At 41.5% G+C, this 27,667-nt stretch overlaps 1 protein-coding gene across 2 annotated transcripts in view; it reads right to left on the bottom strand.

The window, feature by feature from the left end:
- fbxo38 (F-box protein 38) overlaps nucleotides 1–26,315 on the bottom strand; it is a 45,130-nt gene extending 18,815 nt beyond the window's left edge. For both annotated transcript variants that reach the window (XM_042493131.1, XM_042493132.1), the window contains exons 1-14: nucleotides 26,225–26,315; nucleotides 22,123–22,360; nucleotides 20,954–21,087; nucleotides 18,957–19,120; nucleotides 17,941–18,106; nucleotides 16,744–17,019; nucleotides 14,574–14,667; nucleotides 13,144–13,274; nucleotides 11,354–11,524; nucleotides 10,687–10,829; nucleotides 9,039–9,249; nucleotides 2,818–3,018; nucleotides 2,517–2,672; nucleotides 110–892 (exon numbers count right to left, since the gene is read on the bottom strand). In XM_042493131.1, coding sequence (XP_042349065.1) covers nucleotides 110–892; nucleotides 2,517–2,672; nucleotides 2,818–3,018; nucleotides 9,039–9,249; nucleotides 10,687–10,829; nucleotides 11,354–11,524; nucleotides 13,144–13,274; nucleotides 14,574–14,667; nucleotides 16,744–17,019; nucleotides 17,941–18,106; nucleotides 18,957–19,120; nucleotides 20,954–21,087; nucleotides 22,123–22,295 — 2,803 coding nt within the window. In that variant the 5' untranslated portion in view covers nucleotides 22,296–22,360; nucleotides 26,225–26,315. The remainder of the gene's footprint in view (nucleotides 1–109; nucleotides 893–2,516; nucleotides 2,673–2,817; nucleotides 3,019–9,038; nucleotides 9,250–10,686; nucleotides 10,830–11,353; nucleotides 11,525–13,143; nucleotides 13,275–14,573; nucleotides 14,668–16,743; nucleotides 17,020–17,940; nucleotides 18,107–18,956; nucleotides 19,121–20,953; nucleotides 21,088–22,122; nucleotides 22,361–26,224) is intronic.
- Nucleotides 26,316–27,667: the final 1,352 nt, after the last annotated feature.

The following is a 27,667-nucleotide window of genomic DNA, read 5'->3' as shown; positions in this document are numbered from 1 at the left end:
AAACTATCACATCACTGAGCTCAAAGTCAACTATCATGAACCCACAGACCCAAGCCTTTGTGCCTACAAAAAACTAAACTGACTGTTAGTGCTCTGTGTTCAGTCTTACCTGTCTCAGTTATCAGGGACACAGAGGACATACGAGTGCAAGATCGGGTCAAAGGTCGTCTAGGGACAAAGTTCTCATCTCTGGCCTGAGCCTGCTGTGCAACTGAAGCAGTAGCAGAGTTAGACCCAGCAGGGGAAGATCCAGCAGAGGCAGATCCAGCAGGGGTAGAACCAGCAGGGGCAACTTGTCTCTGTCCCTGTCCAGCCTGCGGTGCTGGTCTTCTGGAGACATGGTTCACAGCAGCACCTCTGGGCTCCACACTGTCCGCACAGGCAGGTCCACAGCTCTGCCTCGCCCCAGTCTCCCTGCTGCTACTGACCCCAGCCTGTGGTCCAGAGGGGCCCTCTGTGCTCTCATGAGTCCTGCTGGTTGCTGTTGCTCTGTCAGTGGTTGTGGTTGCTCTGTGGGAGGTCCCTGCCACCACTCTCCCACATCCACCCACCTGCCTGGATGTGGGTGTTGCAAGTCCAGCCCTGCCCACAGATCCAGGCACTGGTCTCACTGTGGTCCTTGCTGTTGCCCCAGCACTCCCAGGGCCCCGTACTGTCCCACTGTCGGCCCCAGGTCTCGCAGTAGTATCCACAGTCTCAGTAGCAACTCCTTTAGCACTAGTCCTTCTGCTGCTCTCAGCAGCTGCCTTCATGTCTGCCTTGATCTGTTCACTGGTCACCTGGCAGCTCTTCTCACAGCTGCTCTCTAACACCTGAGCCCTGGTGTGGTCCGCCGACACCGCTACTGATACAGCCACATTGTTGCTGCGCCTCAGAGGAGTCTTTCCTTTACCTGGAAACAGACATATTTCTGTTATACCTGTGGGGGAAAACAAGGTCTTATGCTTTTCAAGGTCTTTACATTTCAGTGTTGTTAACCATGTTCATCTGTTGTCAGTCACAGATACATTGGTGACCACATACTCATCTGTTTTAAATGAACAAGAAGGGTCAGACTTTTTCCTTTCACATCTCCTCATAATGTTAGCTGTTGTGTTACAGAGCTCAGCCTACACAACAGACTGTAAAGATGGAACACAAGTAACCACTTTCTCCCACTGCACTAAAACAAAGCCAAACTATCCTGCTAGGCTTGGGTGATATCACAGTATAACAGGGTACTTAAAAACCCGGCATGTTTTTTAAAACCCTCACAAATACAGGTGCTCCTCTTTCTACATGTAGTGCACAGCACACACCACCAGAGCTCAGTCTCCGGTCTCTACTGGTGGAACAGGTAGCCGAGCTGAAAGACAGAGCAACACTTAGTGGTGGAGGGAGAAGTTACAGGACTGTAAACAGCTGGCCACCAGCAAATGCTTTCCTTTTCTGTCTGTTTAAATTCTGTTTCTTTATGTTTTTACAACTTTGTTGTGCTGCAGCCTACAGTCTAGCCAGGAACTGAACAGATCAAAGAAGTTTGCCCGTGTTTCAATAACATGCTCATCTTGATAATTATGCAGATCAGTATGAATCAGTTATACACTGAATGGACTGATAATCTATGGCTGTGTTTGAGTTAAAAACATATCCGTCTTCATAATTAAACAGATGAATAATTAGTAGTTTAATCAGGAGCAAAACAGGCCTAGATATGTGGTAGATTTTAATTGTGTTTTTGGTAAAAAAAAAAAAATACAGTGTACTAACCCTGTTGCTAATTATGATCTACTTTCTGTCTATTTCATATGCAATGGCTTTTAGCAGGAGCATAAATTCTCCTGCTGGACAGAGTACAGTGGGCTGGTGGAACGATGTAACATTTTAGTCAAGTTAAACATGATCCTTAGTCAGTGCAGGGCATTTTATTTTGCAAACTGACCAGATGTGTTGCTGCTTAACTTCCTGCCTGGTACAATCTGCGCAAAAATAGATTCATATTTAATATGAGTACACATATTTTTACGTGGAGCGGAGCGGGATGCCATGTCTGGCACACTGCTGAGACGCTCCCATGTGCACCCAGTGGAATCACTAACATTGTCTAGAACGTTGATGATCAGCTCTGGAGGCCATGCTGTGCCCATAATGCCACGCTGATGGACCTGGTGGAATTTAGGGGTAAGTAGTGCATTCCTTGCCAGGAGGAGAGATCGTGGTTAAGTAAAAGTCCCTTTTTATAGCATCAAATAAATAATTAAAACCAAAGTTATCAGAAAAACAAAAATGTACTTGACTTGTACTTCAATTTTTAGTTTGGCTCATGTCACCATTCTGATTTCATGACACCATTATGACCTGTACTGTAGCCAGCCAACAGGGGGCAATCCAGATGTTCTGGCTTTGCTTTTGGGGAGTTTTAATGTCCTCCATCTTTATACACAGTCTGTGGTCTCCACCCTGCAGCCAATGTGACATGGTGAGCTCATCAAACCAACTGTTGAGACTGCTAAATGTGTTCTGTGTTGTGCTGGCACCTTCTGTACAGGAGGCTGGCTGCTGCAAACAGGAAGTTGGCATTAGCCTCGAAACAAGGCCCTCTTCTTCCTCACTGTCAGAGTCGGAGATGACCAGCGGGGGCTTGGGAACAGCAGCACCAGCTGGTCTGCACTGCTGGACTAAACCACTGGGACCTGCATGTGGGAAGGACACATCTGTTGACATAAATTTAAAAAAATCCTTCTAATTCATAAAATGGTGATTGAGAATCTTGCAACACAAAAGCACTTTATGTAAAGAAGCCTGTTGTGCTAATATTTAGACAGAGCAGCTCCAAACCTGCTTGCTCCTCATCAGGAGGTTGTGATGTTCCAGCGGGACGACTGGGCCCTGGAGCCACATCAGCTTCTGTAGCTCTCACCTCCCCTCCTGCTCCTTTCAGCTCCATGTGAGGCTCGGCCTCAATGTTCTCCTCCTCCATTATCAGCTCCTCCTCTTCCTCTTCCTCTTCATCCTCCAGCCCATTTACCTCTACAGGTGCTGTGAAAACAAACACATCATCTAACTGACCTTCACCAAGCAGCTCATCTTTTTGCTCACATTAATTTGTATATGAACAGAAGGGCTGTATGACGAAGCAACATCAGTGATATGGCGAGGTATGTTGTGTCTAAAGTAGGGGTCTACAGATTATTGGCCTGGCCAGTTATCGGGCCAATATTTGGCATTTTGCTGATTATCTGTATCACTGTTTTATTTTAATGAAAAAATTAATAAAGTAATGATTTAAAAACTGCAAAGAAAGTGTCAGCGTGGGAGGAACTTTTACTTTGTAAAACCTCAGGCAGCTATTTTTTAAATATTTTTGTGTTTTTTAAAATTATTTCAACTTGACTTTATATTTTTTTTATAAGGTGGTAGTTACTTGCTGTACATGATGTTGAAAGTCTCAAGTTTGATTAAACATTTGCGTAAGGAATTTAAACAAAGTTTTGTATTGGAGTTTGTTATATTCCAAATTCTAAATATTGACAGAAAGATTTTTATTATTATTGTAAATGCATATCAGTTCCAAACATTGGTTACCGGTCTCATTAACTCCTAATAATCAGCATAGGCCCTAAAAAACCAACCACATTTTCTTGTACACAGTATCCTAAAGTTTGTCAGTGATGAAGAAAATCAGAGCAAGAATATTGTTTATTTTAATCATACAGTTGTTGTTAATCTCAGTGATCCACTGAAATGTGTTTGCAGTGTTCTCTGGTCAGTTTATCCACACTGATTCTGAAGCTTCTACAAAAATCACAGGGAGCATTAAGCATTCATGGTTCACCCTCTTATTAGGCCTACTCTCTGACATCCCTGATGATGGCACACCACTGATTGTCATGGGAGACATGAACATTAACACTGACAGTACTCTAGCAAACAACTTTCTGGCACTACTCTCCTCCTTTGCACTTGTACTAGCTCCTTCTCCTCCCACCCACAAAGCTGGTAAAGTCCTTGACTTGGTGCTGACTCGTAACTGCTCCATAGCAGATGTGACAGTTACCCCACTACACCTGTCAGACCATTTCTTGGTAAAATTTGCAGCTACCTTTCCGAAATTGCAGACACCCACTCAGAAAATTTCCCTCCGCAGAAACCATAAGTCCCTCATCAGACAGCTGTGCTGCTGTGAGGGACTTATGGTTTCTGCGGAGAACAACCAAGTTGATGGCTCTTGAATTTTCTGAGAGTATTTTTTTTTTTTCAAGGATTTCTGGCAGCAGATAGGAAAAGTTTAAAGGATATTTGTAGAACCTTCCTTTGACTTTGTCCCACTACATAATTTTTCGAGAACATCTTGTTCCTTTATCAGTCACTTCCTTGCATTTTCCGCTCTAAGATATTCCCCCTTCCAGAACAACCCACGGTATACTCCTTTTACTGTTTTTTTTTTTTTAGAGAAAACTGTTTATGATTTGTTTAACTAGCCTTTGCTCTTTTTCCACTCTGATCTCAGACTTCCCACTATCTGACTCCATAACATTTGTTTCCTCCTTTTTTCACTGGAATAGTGGCTTGCAAACAGTTATTTTTTTTTTCCCTGAGTTCCCCTTACAGCACGTCCTTGACTCAACGACATCGTAACTTCTCATAGCAGATTGACAAACGGGTCCATTACTTGCAGTCAGACCTTTCTTGGTAAAATTGCAGACACCCTCCGAAATTCAGAAACTCTACAAAATTTTCCCTCCGCAGAAACCATAAGTCCCTCACAGCAGCACAGCTGTACCTGATGAGTGTGAGCTCTGCCATGCCTGCTGACCACTCACACTTCTCCTCACTTTCTGTTAATGAAGGCTACAGAAACACTCTGTTCCTCTCTCTGTAAAACTCTGCCCCCCTGATGTCCAAATTGCCCCAACCCAGCCAAGAAAAAAACAACCAAGTCCATGGCTCTCTGAAGTTCTGAGAGAACAAAGAACTGGACTCAGGCAAGAGCAGAAAGAAAGTGGCGTAAATCCCAAGAACCCACTGATTTGTCCTCATACAAACAGAAACTTGCTTCCTTTACCTCCTTCCTTGCAGTCCGCTAAGTAGAGCTTCTACTCAGAACAAGATCTGTGACCTGCTACTGATTCCAGAAAACTGTTTATGGTGTTTAACTCCTCCTGCTTTCTCCTCCAGCTGCTCTAGCCCTTCCCCTACACTGACTCCAGACATGTTTTTCCTCCTTTTTCACTGAAAAGGTGGCTGCAATCAGCAACCAGTTTCCTGAGCCTGATCGGGCCCAGTCAGCTCAAACCCACTACTGCCGCTTCACTCTGCTCTTAGTTCGCTCCTCTGACCGAGGATGAGGTCCCCAACTACTTCTGAGCTCAAAACCTACAACATGTCCTCTCGATCCAATACCCCACCCGCATCCTGCATGAACCATCCTGCACCCACTATCAACACCTGACAGTCACACAACATTGTCCAATTCTCCCTAAAAAACTGGCACCACTTTTCCTGCTACTTTTAAGCAAGCCCATGTCACACCCCCACTGCTCAAAAAGCCTACCTAATCTCAACCCCGCTCAGAGTTTGAAACCCTACAAGGCCAGGTCTCACTTCTGCCATTTCTGTCAAAAATACTGGAGAGCGCAGTATTTAAAACCCAGGTCCTCTGAACACTTGCGGAACAACAACCTACTCGACGCCTCCTTTCAGTCTGGCTTCAGGTGTGACCATTCCACTGAGACTGCACTCCTGTCAGTCACGGAGTCACTGATTTTTACTGGCTCGAGCGGAGCGGCTGAGGGGTCAAATCCTCTGTCCTACTGCTGCTGGACCTGTCTGGACCTGCCTTTTGACAACTGGTGAAACCATCAAATCCTGCCTTTCCACACTCTCTGAGCTCGGCAATCTCAGGTTCTGTCCTATGTGTGGTTCCAAGTCCTACCTCACAGGCAGATCCCTCCGTTGACAGTGTGTCATGGCTGGAGGAGAGGGGTGTCTAGGTCACATTGGCCTATCGACAGGGGTTCCTGGTTTCAGGGTGTCGGTTGCTTGGTCCCCTACTCTTCTCTCTGTACAAACCACCTCAACTCTCGTGGCAGTGAATCCGGCTCCCATGTTTTCTCCTACCACGCTATGCTGATGACACTCAGCTCTATTCCTCTCCTTTCCACCTGACATGTTACAGAACGGTTCCTCAGCTCGGATATCAGTGTGTCCTGGCTGATATCTCCACATGTGATGAAGGAACGCCACCGTCAGCTAAATCTGTCTAAGACCGAACTCATGGTCTTTCCCAGCTTTTCCATCTGTTCAGCCTCGGATCAGTGTCCCAACTTGACTCGAGCCTACTTTGTGCCCACAAAACTCAGCCAGAAACCTTTGGGTGTCATGATTGATGACCAGCTGACCTTTAAGGTTCATGTGGCCTCTAGTTGTGTTTTCTCGGTCTGTGCCGTTTATGTGCCCTCTACAACATCAGGAAGATCAGACCCTTCCTGACCCAACAGTGCCACACAGCTCTGGTTCAGGCTCTTGTGATCTCAGTGAAAACTGCAAACTACTGCCATCTCTCTTTCTGGCAGCCTCCCTGCATGCTCACATCAATCAAACCTCTTCAGATGATCCAGAATGCAGCAGCACCGTCTGGTCTTCAAGAGAACCAGCAAAAAGCCAGACCTCCAAAAGAGCACACCGCCTCGTCACCCCCCGCTGCTAATTTCTCTTTACAGCTATGGCTTCCAGTGGCAGCCAGAATCAAATTCAAAGCACTTCCTCTTAGGCTATACAAACAATCACAAGAACTGCTTTCAAGCCTACCTGGAATTCCCTGATGCAGGTCTACTCCTCCTTCTCCCTTCTCGCCCGACCAAACGCTCTTGCAATGGCAAAGACTACGCCTAGTGCTTTCCAGCCCAGCACGGCTCTAAATCTCTGGCCAGACTTCTTCTCTTCTGTTGTTCCCCAAATGGTGGAACAAACTTCCACTGAACTCTGTGCGTTCTGCTGAGTCCCTTCTACTTTTAAGAGACAATTGAAAACCTCATTTGTTCCGAGAACACCGAGGCACTTAACCTGACTCTTCTCCTCTTTGCCCTTTGGGGTAGATTACATGGAGTCAGATGGTCCAAAACCCCCAGCACCCTATTGATTATCTAGCACTGACAAAAAGTTGTGTGATGTTGTATGTTGACTGTTATCGTAAGTAGTTGATACTGAGATTGTTGAATCTCAGATGCTGAGATCGCTACTGGTTATTACTTTGGTTTCAAAAAAAAAAAGAAAGGGGGGGGGGGGGGGGGGGGGGGGGCTGTGGCGGCTACTTCCATGGATCTGATTTTCCCCACTAGATGGCAATACCTGTGACCAATCACACTATTCTGAACCTGAAGCACTTTTTGCACTTACTAAGGGTTTTTTTTCCTTAAGTCTAAATTCTTGCTTGTGTTGTACGTCGCTTTGGATAAAAGCGTCTGCTAAATGAAATTGTAGAATTGTAGAATTGTAATCAGAAGGAGAAGGTGGACTTATTAATGTACAGCCTATATTGTGCAGAATGTATCTGTAAGTTATTTATAATCCCGCAAATGCAGCAGTTATTACATTTGTAGGAAATTTTGTTTTATTTTTTGCAGTGGGCAACTGCTTTTATGTTTGTTGGAATTTATTATGTTCGTGGGATTATTACATTGAAAGCTGCAGATTTCCATTACCTTTGTGGGCTGTTAATATATTGGTGGGTGTTTCAGGATGTTTACTTGCATATGAAATGTGGAACAATTCCTCCAAAGCACTGTAACACTACAACTCAGGATGTTCATACTCAGGTTTATAAGCTTGGTTGTGATTTGCTGAGGTCTCTTTGACACTGCTGGTATATTACAGCTGATTATTAGTTGGTTGGTATTTATCAAAGATAATACTGAATCAGTTAAATTCATTTTACTTTGATTTTAACAAAAACTAAAGGATTTATACTTCTACTTAGAGACGTTTCTGCAATATTTTCCTTTTTCTGAGTTACATTATATTTTCATTGTTAATTTGCAGTGTAAAATAAATACAGTCAAACAAATATTACTACACCTCCATAAGAAACAATGGAAGGAGGAGATCTGGAGTAAGTTAAAACTCAGAAATTATGTTCAAATTGAAGAAGATTACTACACACAACCTTATTTAACATTAAACTTAAGGAGGGGACAGAGGCCCCTGTGGGCTCAGTTAAGACTGGTACCTTGCCTCTGGCGAGAGAAGTCGGTATGTATTCCTAAGGAGCAACTAATGTGTGTTTTGTGTGATGTGGAAGCTGTTGAGGATGAATTTAATTTTTTGCTCTTCTGCCCTCTGTAGAGATCTGAGTAAGCATTTGTTTGAAAAAGTTCAGGCGTAATATGTTGAATTGGCTCTTTAAGGAGGAGATTTATGCATTAGCCAGATTCCTTGAAAATGCATGGACATTACGTCAGAAAACACTGTATCCGGTATAACTGTCTATTATTGGTTTGTATATTAAGAAATTCTCCCTGTATAATATATATTTTGTTCTGTGGACATATTAGAAAGGGCTACGCGACCATCTTTGGCTTTTTTGGGGGGTTTTTTGTATTGTTATCGTCAGTGTCTTATAAGTCCATGTGGGCTGGGCACAATTAAGTGCATGACACTTAAATAAAATAGTCAATCAACCAATCAACTAGTCTGCAAAACAGTGTCAGACCTGAAAATAGTTGTTGATTATGTTTGAATGTGTGCATGTGCCTGAAGCAGAAAGCCTGAGTTAAAAGAGACAGCTGATAACCTCCTTCATGTTATCTCTGAGTGAGTCTGCAGGGTTTGTCAAGCAGCTCAGACAAATAGAGCCTGGCTGTGTTAAACTTGCTTAGTGGTAAAGACCTCTGACGGGTTTCTTTGAGCAACATTTGCCCTTGCGGTTTTTCTGTGGAATGTTTCCTAAAGATTGTTGGTAATGATTTTTATTTAAAATTTAATAACAAATAAAAAATGGGACAAGGGAGAGGCTTCTAAACCCCATAGATCCACTGACTAAGCATGCAGGAGGTACTTGCCATTATGTTGTTGCTGCTGCTGTTGTTGTCTTTGGTTGTTGTTGTTGATGTTGTTGTTGACAGGTGGAGGAGGGGGAGGCAGGTTCGCCTCATTGTTGTGGTGGTGGTGATTGTTGTTGTTATCATTGTCATTGTTGGAGTTTTGGTTGCTGACCAGTGCAGAGGACACGCCAATCCCAGTTCCTGCACTCAGGCCCACCCTGGCACAGCCCTGTAACACACACATGTAGTGACGTTGATGGATGCAGGTCGTAGTCAGCCATTCAGTAGGTGATGTCATTGTACAGTCTGCATACATCAAACTTGATATCGTACCCAAGTTTATTAGGATCCATGTTGCACAGTGTAGCTGCACAAAATAAGATTGCTAAAATCCAACTGGTCTGTAGGAGATTTAACCCAGGGAAAACATACACAGGGTTTCCCGCATATTCATTTAGTTGTGTCAGTCCACCACAATATCTACATCTGGCATCACATGCTGATTTTCAGTGTTTGGAGCTGAACCGTTCTCATAGTAGTGAGGAAATATATAAACACCACTTGGTTATGCATTGTACCAAACTCTCTGAGCGCAGAGCCTACTGTGGGCACAGATGGAGCAGCAGAACACCAGGCAAAGTTTAAGTGAAACGCTGTTTTCAAAGACCCCCCAAAAAAATCCAAATTCAGAGAGGGGACACAGATTGATAAACCCGCCCCGCCCCCCTTTAAACAGTCCTCTGAGGTGGAGAGGGGATTCACTTGGTGTGTTCAAGGACAGGCAGCATCTCCTCATCAATTTCACCTAAAAACTTGACCAATATAGTTGTGAACTGAGACAACCCATATGTTGTCATTTTGAGTTTATTACATATACTACATTATGTGTAGCAATGTTTTTAGTGTTTGCAGGTTTATGTGTTTATGCAGACAAATGTTTGTCATCAAACCATCTCTCATTAGTTGGATGCATGCCCCTTGCAAGGCTGTGTGCTGCCATTTGTTTTTTTAAAATGCTACACCTGTCACACATGTTCTTAGCAGCTCACAATTGTTAGTAGGACTGTTATTCTGCCCCTCTCAACTATGACAAAAAAGTTTTTAACAAAGTTAATGTCATAACTTGTTATTTTTCCTTATTCACTTGGATTGTTTGATCATTGATTGATTGAGTAATTTGGGTTTCATAACCTGACAAATTAAAAGGATTTATGTTATAATAACAGAGCAACAAGCAAACTTTTTTTTACATCTATGCAAATATATATGTTATATTTGTAAGTTGAATAAGTAAAAATTTCAGAGTTATTGAACATTAAGGAGTAGTTGCATTTATTTAACATTATATTTAGTTACATTTAGCTACATTTATACTGTCTTTCAGTTACATCTGGCCCTTTGAGGGCAACCATTATGCTGATGTGGCCCTCGGTAAAAATGAGTTTGACACCCCTGGTTTAAAGGATAAGGTTAGAATAATGTGGAAGTTAGCCATTCAGCTGCGATGGGTACGAATTAGGAGACAGGTAATTGCTAACTGCATAATGTCAGTGATGGTTCAAGCAAGAGGTGTGGGTGTGGGTGTGTGCGTGCGTGCGTGCGTGCGTGCGTGCGTGCGTGCGTGCGTGCGTGCGTGCGTGCGTGCGTGCGTGCACACAGCATGTACCTTGGGTGGTTCTCTAAACATCTGGTCCAGACAGATAAACTCCAGACTGGGCAGTAACTCGATGAACTGGGAGAAGGATTCCAATTTGATGGCATGACAGCGAACCAGAGTGAGATCAACAAGACGACTCCATCTGGACTGATCTGAGGGCACAAACAGGCACAACATAATAGTTACAAAGAGCAGAACCCTACAGCACTTTACGAGTTAAACAGTGGTAGGTTAACCCTTTGAACTCTGCAGTAGCGATGGTCCTTTTTGGAGCATCTTCACATGCTTTGCATTCCTAAAATCTGTACAACTTAAGATAAAAGCTTATGTAAGTTGACAAACCATATATGATAAGCCATATACCTTACATATATGATTATATGAAAAGTATTCAAACTGTCAAACTGACATTTTTCATCAGATTTTACAAAATAAAAAAAAACAAAACACACTAATATGAAAGGTTTTTTAATGTAGAAACATAAACTAAATATTGCTTAACAATTCAGAATTTATTATAACTATGTATGTTATTTCCTTTTTTAGACATGCTCACTTTTATTAGCAGGGTGCAAAGGCGCTGTGATGGATTCATCATTAATTTTTCTGGTGCCACCCTGCTTTTTTGTACCATCGTGGCAGGTATTGGTAAGAGTGAAGAGTGAGTGTGTTTTACCTGTGATCCAGTGGTGAGGGTTATGCAGGTGAGGACAGTTGTAGATGAGCAGGTATTTAATGTTAGTGAACACCTCGTTCACCACCTTGATGCCGATATCAGTGATGATGCCCGGGTTCTCGATGACATCAGCCAGACCGTACTTCACCAGCTCCGAATGGCTCATCTTACCTGCATTTACACACACACACACACACACATAACATCAGTGCATTTTTTAACACACATGTAAACCAAACTTAGTTCAAATCAACATATTTTCATTTCACCAACACTGGATTCACATTTCAGAAGAGTGGCAATTTTCTACTGCAGACTTGTGATTTTTTTAAATGTTGAATTTAACACAATTTATTGAAATTTTTTTTGCAACATTTAAGAGAAGCTGAGGCGAGTTCAGTCATTTATGACACACTGGGCCCCATGCAATAAAAGATATACAAACTAATTTTCTCTTATTTTTGCTCATATAGCAGAAGACGGTAAAGGGTAGGTTTATTGGTCATTTTTTAAACAAAGTTTAAAAAACAAAATATCCAGGATTTGTTATTTTGTTAGTGCCGGTTGATATTTGGGATTCACAAATGTTTTCTTATTCCTGCTCCTCTCTTAGGTAAGAGAAAATTGTACGAGTGGTCGAAAGCATTCTTAACAAGATAAGAGAAAAACATCTCATTTTCACAGTCCACAAACTGTTGCCCAACACAACCAAAAATAAGTTTTACATTTGAGGAACATTTAAAAATGCGTGAATATCATTTAATCAGATGTAGAAAGAGTAAATATAATGACCGGATTACTACATTACAGGGCAAAAAATATACTACTACACTTGGTGCATTGATCCCACTTAATGTAATTTCAGTTATTGTGTATCCCTCTGCTGACCAGAGCTGAATGTACACAAGTACATTTACTCAAGTACTGCACTTAAGTACAAATCTGAGGAATGTTTATGTTACTTGAGTATTTTAAACTCATGCGACTTTAAACTTCTACCCCAATATACTTCAGAGGGAAATATTATACTTTTAACTCCACAACTGTTATTTACTAGATAATTACGTAACAAATTAAGATTTATGTACACAAATGAAAATATGCAAGAGCAACTGTAAATATTACTCTATTATTTAGAAAATTAATTAGCAAATATTTTTATAATTGCGTAAGTCATTTTTCATGCAAAATCATTTCATGGATCCAGTTTTTTCATATAAACTGAATGTATAAGGACTTGCCGTTTTCCATTTTATTATTTTGATAATACTGATTTATTCAATTTATTTTAACCTTTGTGCATGTGCACTTTTACTTTCAATACCTGAATACATTTCCCTGAAATCAGATTTACTTTAACTTTATTTGACAGTAAGCCTACGTCAGTTTCACTGCAGAAGTTCTTCTTACAGCCTTCCTAGCGTCATGTCTCCAGTTTTGCTCATGTGTCAGAGTCTTTGCACACGGCACAAAACCTTCCCTTATGTTGTGTTTAGGGGGCGTTACCTGTGCTAACAGGTATGATCAGTGGGATTCATCATTAAGCGCACCTGGTCACAGCCGATTTGGATAGTTCAGAGCATTTGGTGCGTCTGGAGTTGACTTCTTATTTTTTCTCTTACCAGAATATTAAGAGAAAATATAAGAGAAATGTTGCTGCATGAGGCCTAATAATCCAAACACATTAAGGGAGAGTCTGATGAGGCTGCCAGTTATCATTCTGTCAGAATAATACAAACATGACTGGTGTTCTCTGAGCCTGGTGATGAGATTTGAGAGAAGGGACTAACATTGCAGCAGGAACTCATCCACGTATCCCAGATGAAGCGTCTCAAACTGAGGAAACTCTAGTTCAGCCATTTTGAGAGCTGAGAAGACTCCATCTTTAGTCAGCGAGGGCTGGATACGCAGCTCATGAAGCCTGGTAAACACATAGAAGTCACATCAGTACATGTACATGTTAGTTCCTATTAAGTCATTCAAACAATATTCTCTGCTTTTAGCTGAAGTTTAGAGCCCTTGGGTGAATGTTGTGTTTTATATGACTTGAATGTTAAGGAAACTCTTTGATTATAATAAAACTTTACCTTTAAATCTGAAGTTGGTAACTTTTATTAAAAATAACTTTTTTTATTAATTATTTTATTTTATTTATTTAATTTCTCATCTGTACTTAAGTACTTTTGGTTGGAAGTTTACTTGAGTTTTTATATTTCTGTTGACTTTCTCTTTTACTCTACTACATTTCCTAAACAAAATGTATACTGTTACTCCAACACACATACAAGAGAAGGGAAAAGGGGGGAAGGAAAGAGGGGGGAAGCAATGGATAGAGGAAAGGAGGAATGGGAAGAAAACTACATTTTGTACTTTAAATCCTTTAAGTTGTGACAAAAGACTATGTTTTTCTTCAATTGTAATGCGTGCTCCACTTTTAGGGTGGTGTACATCTAGAAGAAATAAACTCATATTTTTGACTGTTTTTATGCTGGTTACAATTTTATATTCAGCATTTTTTTGTACTTTTACTTTTAATACTTGAGTACATTTAATATCATAAAACTACCTTTGAATCTCAAATTTATCAGAACCCTGTGAAAAAAAATCATATTCCTCTGACTACTCTATAGAGTTCAGCGAGATAATCTTCAAAAGTGAACAACACTTTCTTCTGCTGGCGAACCCTTTGAGACAAGGGAGCCGGAGGTGCTGAAATGCTGACTAATTTCTGGGTTTAAGGACTCATTCCTGCACCACACCACTGTCTTGTAGCACTTCTTATGCCCCCAAATCCCCCCACATGTGAATGAAAACAACCAATCACTGTACAGAGTATTGTTGGTATGCATGCTGTGATGCATGACATCTTTGTAATGGAAAAATTGACATTTACTTTGAGACTCAAAAATTATGTATTTGAAAAATGTTAGAAAGGATGGACTGAGTTTATCAATTCACATAGATCAGATTTTAGGTCATTTTTCTCTGTTACACACAAATATCACTTTTACATTTGTAGTACATCTGTTTTTGTTTTGTTATCTGTTACTTGAAAAAAAAATTAAAAATCTAAATAATGATAATCTTTGACTTGAATAAAAAGTAAATTAAAAAAAAAAAAAAACAATCAGAGAAGGTCTAGCCTGTGGGCGGTGCTTGGCGCTTGTAAATAAGTGTTTTCCTGTTAGGTAATTAAAGGAATTAAAGACTAGCTGAGCACCTGCGAGCAGCAGTGATGATGAGGTAGCCCAAGTCCACTTCCAGAGCGTTCTTACAGGCTCCAAACACAATGGTGTGAAGGTTACGAAATCCCCCTGGGACACACACACACATAGAATCACAGAGAGGCAACAAAACATATAAACACTTCGTCAAAAAGTGTGGGGGTTAGGTGCACTCGACAGTTTTTTAGTTAAATATCTAAAATCGTAACTGGTAGTGAGACAATCCAAATCATCTGTCAGGACCAAATACAGTAAAAAAAAAAAAAAACATTGTTATTCTGACTTATGGAGTAAAAGATAACATGATAAGGCTAAAAAGCAATGCAAACAAAAATGGAACATACAATATTTAAAATTCTTTCTACACAATCCTAGTGTAAAAAAATAAATCCCAATCACATAAATAAGTCATGATTTCATAAGTACTGTAGGAGCTGAGCTATTGTAATACTGGGCCACAAAGTCTTTGACGACGGCGGCACATGTAGATGCAGCAGCCAGTAGCTCCTCAAATACTTGCTACTTTCTTACTATATTTTTCAACAACATGGCCCCTTCTGCTGAAGCACGTCTTTTCTACAATAGAGAAGCACTTAGCATCAGGAAACATTGGGTTTGGACTGAACGCAGCAGACCACGAGAGGATCCCCACCGGCGGCATGTGCCAAGCTGCAAGTCAGACAAGAGGGGAGAAACGAAACCGAAAGCACCAGACAAAGAGAGGGAGGAGACCCAGCATTAGGGTGTGGCTGACCCGACTTGGACCCAGAGCGTCTCCTCTACCAAGCCTTCTTCTGGCTAATGTCTGGTTGCAGGAAAATGGAGTGGATGAGACGTGATTAAGATTCAGCAACGGGAGATCAGAGACTTCCCTGAGCATCTTCACAGAAACATGGTTAAACCCCTAACATCCTAGATCAAGCTGTTACACTGGATGAACTGACCTTGCGGGAGCCATTTGGACACACAACTCTGATGCAAATTCAAATAATGCACTGCAGGAATTGAATGATGCCACCAGCAGCAACATGCCCAAGGAACTGGGTGGAATTTTCATAGTAACTGCAGATATTAATCAACTCATCTTTCAACTCCAAAGATGTAGCAAGATCAAGGACAAAAGTAATTTTGTTTTTTTAAACTTTGTTTAAAAAATGACCAATAAATGTACCTTATACCTTCTTCTACCTTCAAAGATGAAAAAGATGAAAGCAAAGTCCACCTGCAGACTATTAACATACAGTCCCACTTTCAGCAGCAGTCTGATTGAACTACCATGAGAACAAGACACTTCACTGAGAATTATCTTACCATTTACTGTCAACACATGCCATGACAAAGGAAACTAGGACGGAGGTCACAGTGAGCTTGACCTTTGACCAGCAAATTCTGATCAGTTCATCCTCAAACTAAAGTGGAGGTTTGATCCGCATTTGAATAAATTCTCTCAAGGTGTTCTTTACATATCATATTCACAAGAATATGATGCCTGCAAGGTCACAATGACCTTGACTTTAGACTGTTGAGCACCAAAATATAATCAGACCATCCAAGGGAACATTTGTGCCAAATTTGGAGAAACTGCCTCAAGGCGTTCATGAGATATCACGTTCACAAAAATGGGATGGACAAAAAGTGCGTATTACCCCTGCAAGGTGGGTGCAGAAAAGCGGTGCTCATACAAAGTTTACCGCTGTAACGCCACCCTGACACACCATGGCAGGAACCACAGGATGGCCAGTGTTAGCGCTGCCAGCTGTACTGCATTGCTAGCCACTGGCATTTCGGCTCAGCCACCTCCATGTTTGCTTGTGACGTTCAAGGTAAGAGCTGTGTGCATATACTGTAAGTTAAACAAAAGTGTAAAAAAAAAGTACAACTAATGTATACACCCCCTCATTCGGACCAGCACTGAAATTTAATGGGTTCTTCTTTGATCCATGCTTCACTCTTCCACCAAGTTTCATGGAAATCTGTGAAGTATTTTTTGGTAATCCCGTTGTCAGACAGACAAACGGCACTGAAAACATAACCTCCTTGGTGGAGGTAATGAATCCTTTTATATTAACAGCATGATAACAACTCACTGAATCACTTCTATAAAATATATTTTGTTCTAGTAAAAAAAAACACTTAGGACTGTTTATAAGCACATGCTCTCCTCACCTGACCTCCAGCTGTCCTCCACCACATGTTGGATCAGCCCTCCCAGGAAGGGCACTCTCACCAGCTCCAGCTGCTCCAGGTTCCGGGCTGATGCCAGACCAGTAACCAAGGGAACATATTTGAGCGAGTTGGTTGGCCCTGCACAGTTCCGCATGACAAAGGTCCTCAGGCTCACACACAGGAAGTCCTTAAACGGCTGAGGTTTGGTGAGACGAACCCACTTCAGGTAAAGGTGGCGCAGCATGGACACACACGGGATCTCCGGGACATTCACACCTACAATAAACAAGTCAATATGGTCAAATCACGTTTACATGGAGCATACTAATCTGATGAGAATTGCTTTAGTAGCCCAAACAGATTGAACATGATCCATATAAACACCTCTATCAGCTTTAACAGGCCAAAACTGATTCAAATTTCAAGCAGTTGCAGATAGTTTAAACTTTTTCATAAACCGATCAAAAGAAAATTTGTATTGTGTAAATGATGAAGCTGATATGAAATAAAAATATAAAAAAAATATGAAATCTTTTATTGCCCCAGAGGGAATTTGTCTTGCACTGAGAGCATAAAAAGACACAAACTACAAAAGACATCAGCAACCACACAAGATAACATAAATAACATGAATCAGCAAGTCATAATAAAATTAAAAATAATAAAATACAATTTTAAAAAAAATCATCAGCTGATTCATCTCTAGCTGTTTATCACATTATATTCAAGTTGTTCTTAATGACTCCAGGTACTGTACACTTGGGTCTTTTTATCTGAAACGAGTGCTGTTCTAATAACTTTATAGTTGTTTTGCTGTAGGTACTACATCATTTTGTACACTGGCGCTATATGTATATATTAATATTTGATATATAGTTGTTGCCACTATATGTATATATTAATATTTGATATATAGTTGTTGCCACTAGTCCTTTGATATTAGCTTGGTTTTGTCTGAGCCGTAACAGATAGCAACCTCAAGCAGAGCAGGCATCTTCCTCGACCAGTCGAAGGGCGGATGCAGAGGAAACAAACACTATGCAAAGTACATCAGTTGTAGCTGTGGTATTTTTTCAAACTCTTCATCACAAACCCGTTCACTCACCGGATGAATTTACACACAGTATTTCTGATGAGTTTCCTGTAATGTGGAGGCATCAGCAGGAACTGTTTGTTATCTATTGTGATCCTACTCACCCACAAGATGAAGGGTCTGGATCTTTGCAGTTATGGGGATGGTCAGTTTGTTCTCCGCAGGAATGGGAAAAGCCCCATTACGGTTGCGGAACTTTCCCAATATATGAACCTGGGGCATGTAGTTCCATATGGCCTCCACCAGCTCCAGATGGGACGTCTCCACACCCTGAGATGAGGTCAAATAAGGTTATATGACAAATGAAACCGTGTGACCTTGTCTGTCTCATTTTTGTGAATGGAATAACTCAAGCAAACCTTGAAGAGTTTTTTTTTTCAAATTTGGTACAAACGTTCACTTGGACTCAAGGCTGGACTAATTAGATTTTGGTGGTCACAGTGACCTTTTATTCTTGTAAAGCGATTTCTTAAAAACACCTTAAGGGAATTCCTTCAAATTTGGCACAGAAATTCCCTTGGACTCAGCGATGAGCTGATTTGAATTTTGTGTTTATTGGTCAAGGTCACTGTGACATTGTTTCCATCTCATTTTCACAAACGCAAAATCTGATGATGGCCTTGAGGGAGTTTCAAATTCCAAATTTACCACAAACATCCACTCAGACTCAAAAATGGACTGATCAGAATCTGGTGGTTGAAGGTCAAAGGTAAAGGTCACAGTGACCTCATGAATAATGTTTTTGGGCATAACTCAAGAACCTTGGGTTCACGGAGGCACAAAACCGCATGGCAGTATGTCTACTTAACTCTGTGCCTTGGTCGGATACATGACAAGTAAGGGTTTTTTGTTGTTGTTTTTTTCAAAAGTGAAACGATAAACATCCCAGCTTCTACTAACTTAATTTGTGTTTGTTAAAATTTATCATTACCAACAGCTAAAAAAAAGGTTCTGAATAGGCTGCTCGCTGCTTAAAATGTCTGGCCCATTGACATTTCCTGGTTTTAAAATCCAGCCCCATTGAATCTGTCATTGAATAGCCCTCCTCTCGACTCTCTGGGATGATCAGTTTAAGTGCATCTCACTGCAGCAGAATATCAATCTCACATTACATACTGACCAGCAGATTGGGACAAGCCTGCAGTGCCTCCAGAACTCCGGGAATACTGAAAGCCTCGTAGCCTCTGACTCGTCTCCTCTCAAGGTATCGTGGGTGGAGGCCATAGAGCTGCTCCAGATCTGGCATCTTCTTCAAAAGGAGCAGAAAGCTGCTGTCTGTGAAGCCTGAACCAGAAAACACCAGAAACACGATCAGAGCATTTCCTCAGTATGTATCAAAACAGCATCATCAGTAGAACCAGCTGAAGGATGCTCATACATGAGCACAAATATCTCAGCTTGTGATACCTGTGAAATAAGCTGATATACACATGTAGTAAACCTGTCTAAATACACTCAGCAGTGCAACACAGTCACACCTCTTCTGTGCTATGGCAAATTCCTTCTCAATATCTGCCTCCAGAGCTCTGCAGCTAGTCCAGAAGGCTGCTCCACACCTTGTATTCAAACTTCCCACGTTATCCAAAATGGCTTTGCTTCTCTGTTCCTATAGTGGTTCACCAAGGCAGCCGACATCCAGTTCAAGACTCTGATCTACCACCGACTAAAACTAGACTTTTAAAATCAATGTAAACATATTTGTCCGTCTGAAATCGGACTAGGAATTTCTCAAAACCTGACTAACACTACCAGGAAATGTGACTGGAAGTTGAGCTGTTCCATCATGTCAACACATCGGACTCTAACCAGACTTGGTGTTCTGTGCATGCTCCTAGTCACCGCGCCTGCCTCCCTCTGTGGTTAGGGATAGGGACCGTTTGTTACTTGTGACGCAGCATCAGGAGCAATTTGGGGTTCAGTATCTTGCCCAAGGATACTTCGACATGTTACCCTGAGGAGCAGAAGATCGAACCACTGACCTTCCGATTAGAGGACAACCCGCTCTACCTCTGAGCCACAGCTGTGTACATGTACATGACGCAACAGTTTTCTACCCCAAAGTTATCATAAATAAACAGTTATGATTGAGATGCAGTCTATATCATAGACTGGGACAAGGAAATGGCCTCATTGAGCAATAACTGTAGCTCCATTAAATCGTACATCGAAACATACTGAGTGTCTCAACCCTACACTCCAGCACGAGCATTGAGTATGATTTATACTCTTTATGGCTCCCTGACACAAGGTTCTCTTTTTGTGTCAAGCACAAGCGGTCTGAAAGAGACCACAGGGACAGTTAAAATGCTTTAAATTCATTATGTCAGTGTCCGCTAACACTCAATGACTTCTTGATTATCAACAGAATAATTTGTTTGTACACCGGCTGTAAATTCTGAGCATGTTGCAACAGACAAGGTGTTGAACTAAACGTTGCTATAAACGCTTACAGCTTGAGCGCTATCAAGGGAGGCCTGCGCCATGATGCTAGTATAAACAAAACTTCATGCTATTCTACTCCTGGACAACTGGACATCCTGCTGTCCCGAGGAGCCTGTGATCTTATTTCAGCCAAAGCTCTTCTCTGGTCTTGGCCACAGTGGTGGAATTTAACCCACACTGAAGTCAAGACAGCGCTGCCCATCTTTCACCAAAAGCTGAAAAACACCTTTTCAGGCAGCATCTCCTTATCACATGACAGAACTCTTATTTCTTAAAAGTTAACTAGAATTACTGCAACGTGTTGTATGCCACGTTACACTTGAATAATTCACATACACCTTCTCCCCAGCAGCACAGAGGAGGATTGGGTCACAAGACTGGGACAGACACAAGGTCACAATAACCTTGACCTATGACCACCAAATTCTAACCAGCTCATCCTTGAGTCCAAGTGGATGTTTATGCTAAATTTAAAGAAATCCCCTCAAGACGTTCCTGAGATATCTCTTTCACAAGAATGGGATGAAGGGGTGGACATCCCAAATACATAATGCCTCTGGCCTTAGCTATTGCTCGCACAGAGGCAAAAAAACCTTGTGCTGTAAGACTGGACACTAAACATGCTCTCAGTTGTTTGTTTGTTAGAAATGAGGTGATTGTGCTGCAAGCTCTTACCTGAAGGCATATACTCCCACCACCGACCAGCGCACAGATCCACTACCTTGACCACTCGCAGGTACAGAGTTACAGCTTCCCGAAGCTTTCTCGACAAACATTCCATACACATAATGTCCTTCATGGGAAGATACCTACAAAACAAAACATGTAGACACTTTAAAACCCTTTGCACCTTAGGTTAAGGTCAAGGTTCAAGGTGCCAGAGTGAATAAAACGAAAAAGAGTTGTTTTTTTAATAAAAAGTGCCAGTGAAGGATGCCCCGCATCCCCCGACAGAGGTCTTAGCTAAGAACCTAAAACCCTAGAAATGTCCAGATTTTCTTTCAATATCTTAAAGTCTAAAGACATTCTAAAATTCTACAAATGTCCTCAAATTATAAATATGTACAGAAATCCAAGAAATGTCCCAAAATCTTAGAAAGTTTCTAAAATTCTAGAAACATCCTAAAATCGAAGAGATAACCGTAGATCCTAGCAATGACCGAAAATCCTAGAAATGACATACAGTCCTGGAAATCTCCTAAAATCCTTGAAATGTCCTAAAATCCTAGAAGGGTCCTTAAAGTCTAGAGATGACCTAAAATGCTAGTAACATCCTAAAACCCAAGACATATCCTCAAATTAAAAAATTGTCCTAAAATCCTAGAAACACACTAAACTTCTAGAAATGTCATAAAATTCTATAAAGGCCCTAAAAACCTAGAAATGTCCTAAGATTCTACAAATGTTCTAAAATCTGAGAAACGTCTGAAAATCTGAGACACATCCTAAAATCCTAGAAATGTGTATGGGGCCATTGCAATTGGCCCCTTGCCCCCTGTCATAGTGCAAAAGTGGCCCAGAGGCAAAGTAAGTTGAGTATCCCTGTTCCAATATCTTTAGGTAGAATGCTGCAAATCAGGAGGCAGGACTGCTTTAAGGTAGTACTGGATTTTTTAAATGATATTTGCATCAATGTACAGATTAAGTTCCTTGATTTTGAAATTGTAACTGTGATGTCAACTGTATCCTTACCTGTACACAGTCACATCGTCGTGCTGTCATCCTACTCATGGTAATGGGCTAGCAAGATATGTGATTAAAAAAAGCTTACCCATACTGTAGAGCCACAGCCAGCCTTAGAATCTATAGTTAAGTAGAGTGCAGGTGAAGGGCAGGTGTTGTACCTGAATATATGACAGAGGACTTCATGGGACAGCTCATTGATGTAGTCTTTGGGCTCAGTAGGTCTCAGGACCAGTTCCCCTCCACTGCTGCCCAATACAGGCTGGAGTTTAGAAGCCTTCCTCCTCGGACCCATCACTTGTGCGTCACGGCCCAGGTTTACACGCACACACATACACACACCGCACTTTCTCCCTCCTGCAGCCTGGAGGCTCTATTTCCTGAGCATGAACTTTAGTTCTGGACACAACACCACAGAGGAAGACATGTTAATAGGAGCAAGGGGACAGAGAGACAGGGGCCCAATCCCAAACCACTCCCTACCCACTCCAACTTCACTACCAGTGTCACTCAGTAAAATAAAAAGAAAATAACGGTGTGATAATGGGACGCCCTCTATACTCCACCGAAGGAAGGAAGCAGAGGTAACCATAGCGATGGATGGACGCGCTATGAAGTATATTTCACATATTTTCATTCATTTTTATGTAGTTTATGCATGCATACAGGCATCTGTGGGTTTACTAGAAGTCAAGTAACCATAGGGACATAGTGATATTCTCCTCTTTTTTTTGTTTTATCTTTTACCACTTTAATACATTCTGTGATTTTGATTGGGACTGTAAAGTCAGCGTGTGGCAAAACAAAAGTGAGAGTGCTTAATCTAAAATACCTGACAAAATAGAGAGGTGGAACTCACATTTGTATGTTGTTTGTTCCATTCTCCTGATTCATGTGCGCTTCCAGCTATGACCATCTTAAGCCTGCAAAGGTGGAGACTCGCTATTTAAGGGGTTAACAGTCGAATTCCACTCCACCTTAACCGTTTTGGGACGTCACTTAATATGGCAAACGCGCAAACAGAGGGGAAGTGGATAGGGCGAGGGGATGGGGCCAGTTTGGGATTGAGCCAGAGAGTGCTTTTCATTTGCCTTGTTTAATGTCTCCTCGATCCTCCAACAACCTGGAGACCTATCTGCTGTTCCATCATGAAAAAGGTCTCACTTCTCTTATTTATGCCCGAAGTAGGCATGAGTGCAGAAATGTTTCATCAGACCAACACACCTTGACTGGACACTGCAGCTCATCAGGCTGAAACGAAACCACATCACCACAACATGCAGTTATACAGCAGGACAAATATCACAAACAGCTCAGATACAGTGCCAGACTGCTCCAAACTGACTTTGCCTTAAAAGCAGTGGATTTGTGTTAACTATAGGTTAGGCCAACACAGGAACCATAAAACATCTCTCTGCATACAGCAGAATGGTTTTGTTTGTGATCCCATTCTGTCATTTCTACTTTTAACATGCATTATGGATCATATTATGTTCTGGGAGAGTAGGGGGGTCTGATGTCTCCCAGAAATAAATCACATTTTCATTATCTATCCAAGTTCTTTGTAACATATGGTGCTAATAATCTCTGTAGGCTAGATAAAACCAGACATTCCACTAAGAGATTGGCTATATTTAGGCTATAAAATTTCCACATTCAGGTCTCTAAAATAATTTCAACACATTCAATACAAATCATAATCTGGATTAGAAATTATTTGAAAAAAAAAACATTGACAAATACTAACGCATTTATAAAAAATTCAAAACAAATTAATAAAAACACCTTGCTGTCAGTAAAAAAATTCCTTGCTTGTTGTCAGTGTCTGAGCTACACCCCAACTGATATATCGTCTGATATTGGCCCATCACAGATATATCGGTATCATCTTATATGTTGTCTGAAATGCACAACATGAAAAGTGTATTTTTCATACAACATATTGCAGAAAAAGATGCTTAGAGTAATTTTGGATTATAAATGCCAATGAAGTTCACGGTCTCAGTGCACTGATGTCATTTTTGACACAAAAGTTTATTGTTAAGCTGCAAAATATCACAAACTGTTTTGATTGATCAGAATGCAGACATTAATGCACGTGATGATGCTTGTCATAAAGATAATTTGAAGGCGTTGAAATGTAGACAATCATTAAAAACTGGAGCACTGGCAGTGTTGTGCACCTCTGTGCATCAAAACTGTCTGTGCCTCACATCTTACATGGGAGGGACCAAGACATGAGGAGAGGATGCAAGTGTGGAGGAAACAAGGAGACACTTCAGACAAATGAGAAGCACATGGAGAGTGGGTAACATGCACAGTTTCCTGGTTGCTCACAAGTGGCTAAATAAAGCTCCAGAACGTCATCATGGTGAGCTGCACTGAACACGGCCTTACAGCCTTGTTGTTGTGGGGTCATTGAATAATGCAACCGCAGTGCAGTTTGATTATGACCTATCATAAGCTTTTTACTTCTAGTGATTGCATTTAAGCTTCAAAAATCCTGAAAGTGGTGTTCATTAAGATTATCTAGATGGAAAAACTTGTATCATAAACATTTGTTGACCACAGATCTCACTTTTTGTGATAATCCAAAGTAAAAATTCTGTAGGCTTTTAAATGAGGGAAACAGGACAAAGGTAACCTCGGTGTCAGCCTACATAAAATCATCATACAGGGGGCACACTGTTCGTTTCAAAGCCTGGCACCGTTCCTGTTAGCTTTCCGTAGCTAAGCATGGATATATTAAGAAGATTTGGATACAGCATGGAGGTGGGGCCCCGTTCATTCCTATGAGAGCTGCACAATAGTGCTTGAAGCAAAAAGAAAAAGCTATTTTTCTGCAGTATGAAATTACCCTTCTGCATTACTAGGCCCATGAGGCATGCACGCTGGGGCAGAGCGCGGCCAAGTGGCTAACTTCCACCAGCAGAGCGACTGACCTCCAGTTTAGTGCTTTGCAAGCTTTAATGGAAGTCTAAAACATTTACTCTTGTGGCTCTTTTAGACTTTCCACAGACATTTTCCATTTACTTACATTGGGAAAGAGATGTCGGTAAATCAGTGTCTTCAGTGTCCCATGAAATGACTCATTAAACAATCTAGATTTAAGCCATCCAGTTTGTTAACATTTGGAAAGCCTATGAGAGCTGCAATATTAAATTCTTTAGACCACCATTCAAAGTAGCAAAGCACCAAACCAGATGTCAGTCACTCTGTAGGCAGAAGTTACCGGCTGGAGCACACTTGACCACTCTTGGCTGCTGCAAGTCTCTAGTGCAGATGTCTCATAGGCCTGTAGGTCTAGGTATTTTATAAAGAGCTTTTCTTGCTTCATGCACTATTGAGCAGCTCTCACATGAATGACCATGGTCCCTCCTCCAAAGCAGTATGCAGTCTTTCTTAATACATCAATGCCAAAAATGGATGTCCTAGGATGCTACCTGATTGCTATTCGCTACATGCACCTGTTAAGTGACTGGCTGCCTGGACATTGCTGTTGGACACTGCTGGACTTCAGCTCTCTCTGCTGGAGTCGTGGAATGGAAGATGACAGCAATATACACGAACCAAATGATCTTACAGCTGGAAGTTTCAGCTCTGTCATCAGAAACAATCTGCAGCATCAGGCTCTTCAGCTGCCTGACGCTTAGCTGGCCTCACCAGATACTCAACAACTTCAGTTACTTCACACTAAAGCAGAGATCTTGTGCAGCTGTTGAGATGACACGACACGGTCTGACGTCACGGCAGTTGCACAAGTTAAAAACGTTCCTGATCACAACACCTGGTGGAAGTTTAGTGTCTTTAGTCAGGTTATATTTCATACATGCTTGGTGTCACTGCTGATGTGTGACGGTGCAGCAGCTCACTAATGGACATCTAGTGACCGCATGTCGCTTTCGATGTTAAGCTTTGAGCAAAAACACAAGAAGATAAACAGCATTCTCCATGTTTGTGTGAGCCAACTGACACGACAGGACTTGTTTACAAACATGTGTCCCTTTAACGTGTCCACACACGATGAGGACGGGCATTAAAGCTGAAGGAGCCCCTGTCCACCGCACCTGTCCTGTCACACACCTTTAACGCTATCATGCTGTAAAGTTCAGTCTGCTCTTTGTCAAAGCTAGCTTACTAGTTAGCATAGCCACAGCTAACACTGTACACAAAGACAGAAGCAGCTCAGTAAACAGCACAGCAGACAAAAGGACTCACTGTGTGCCGCCTGATAGAAGGCCTGCAGCACAGGAGCTCACCTACCGGCATTTCTCGAGCCTAGCCGCGGTGTTGTGTCTCTTCAGCCATCCTGGGAGTGATTTGCTAAACACTGAGTTGCGCTCATGTTGCGCTCTAGCACTTGTTCTTCTTCTTCGTGTTCATTGGCGGAGCGCAGCTTGACGTATAATGTTCATACTGCCCCCTGCTGCAGGGGAGGGAAACTCCTATCACTTTAAGCACGGATACACAAGTCTGCTGGAAAAAAACAGCTTATGCTGGTAGCCAGTTTCAGCTGGTGGAAGATGGTCTTATATTATCCAGTTCTTGCTGGTCTTTGGTGTGAACACTTCCTGGTTCTTGCTGGTCAGACATGCTGGGGTGAGCAGCCTGTTGAGTTGCACTTATATCTTTATACATATCCCATGCAGTACACTTAACTGATTTATGCCCTTTGCTTTTCATACTTGCCCCTCATGACACTGTTATTTCATCACACTCAAGGACATTGATTTGGCTTCAGTGTTGCAGGAACTTCCATGGATGAACCAGACTATCACAAGCTGGTACAACCAGCTCCATCAAAAATTATGCAAAAGCATACCTAAACAAGCTGTTCAACCAGCTTAACCTGATCAAGCTGCTCTTTTATTAAGCATGCACAGGGGCTACTTTTGCAAAATATGGAGGCCAGAGGCCAGTTGAACATGTACGCAGGAGTCTTTCTAAGATTTGAGAACACTGGGCTGTAGCCTGGACCACTGTTGGGGTGCTTGGGGGAAACCTTCCCTGGAGCTTTTTTTTTAAATAAACAAACTTTACTTTAATGCTTTTTATGTGCACTCTGACATTTTATGTATATTAAAATTTACTTGAATTGAAAAATGGTAGGGCTGCACGATATTGGGATGTTACAATATTGTGATTATTTTGGAAGATATTGCAATTGCAATATGAGTTGCCATTTTAGTGGGAATGCTCTTTTTTTCATTTCACATTTGTATTGATTTTCTTTAATAATACATTCTACACAAAAAGCCATGACTTATAAAAGTAGAAAACAGAACCTAACAAAACAAAAAAGGACAGTCTGCAGTAATCAAGAGCTTCTAATTAACAGAAAGAAACTATCACAGTTTTCAGAAAACTTCTTTCCAAAAAGGAAAGAGGTGCTGGGGAAAGGTTTGCACCTCTTTCCAAAAAGGACATGGCATGACATGACATGGCATTCCCATGTAGGATGTAAGAACGTTCCTATTGCGACCCTACATTCTCAACAATTTCTGTCATGTATCAGGCCCATTCTAAATAGCTTTGATGGGTTGTAATAATATCTATGTATAATTTTGTAATGTGTAAATTTACTTCTCATATCTCTTGTGGCCCACGCACTATTAGAGATTATACCCTGCCATGTCGACTCTTCAATATCTTGTCCCAAGTCCCTTTGCCAAATTAACCTTAAACTATCACAGTGATTACTTTGTA

The sequence above is a fragment of the Plectropomus leopardus genome, chromosome 9 (genome assembly GCF_008729295.1).
Source record: "Plectropomus leopardus isolate mb chromosome 9, YSFRI_Pleo_2.0, whole genome shotgun sequence".
In the NCBI taxonomy this organism is placed as follows: Eukaryota; Metazoa; Chordata; class Actinopteri; order Perciformes; family Serranidae; genus Plectropomus; species Plectropomus leopardus.
Note: the sequence above shows the minus strand (reverse complement) of the source record. Positions and strands in the feature narration are given on the sequence as shown.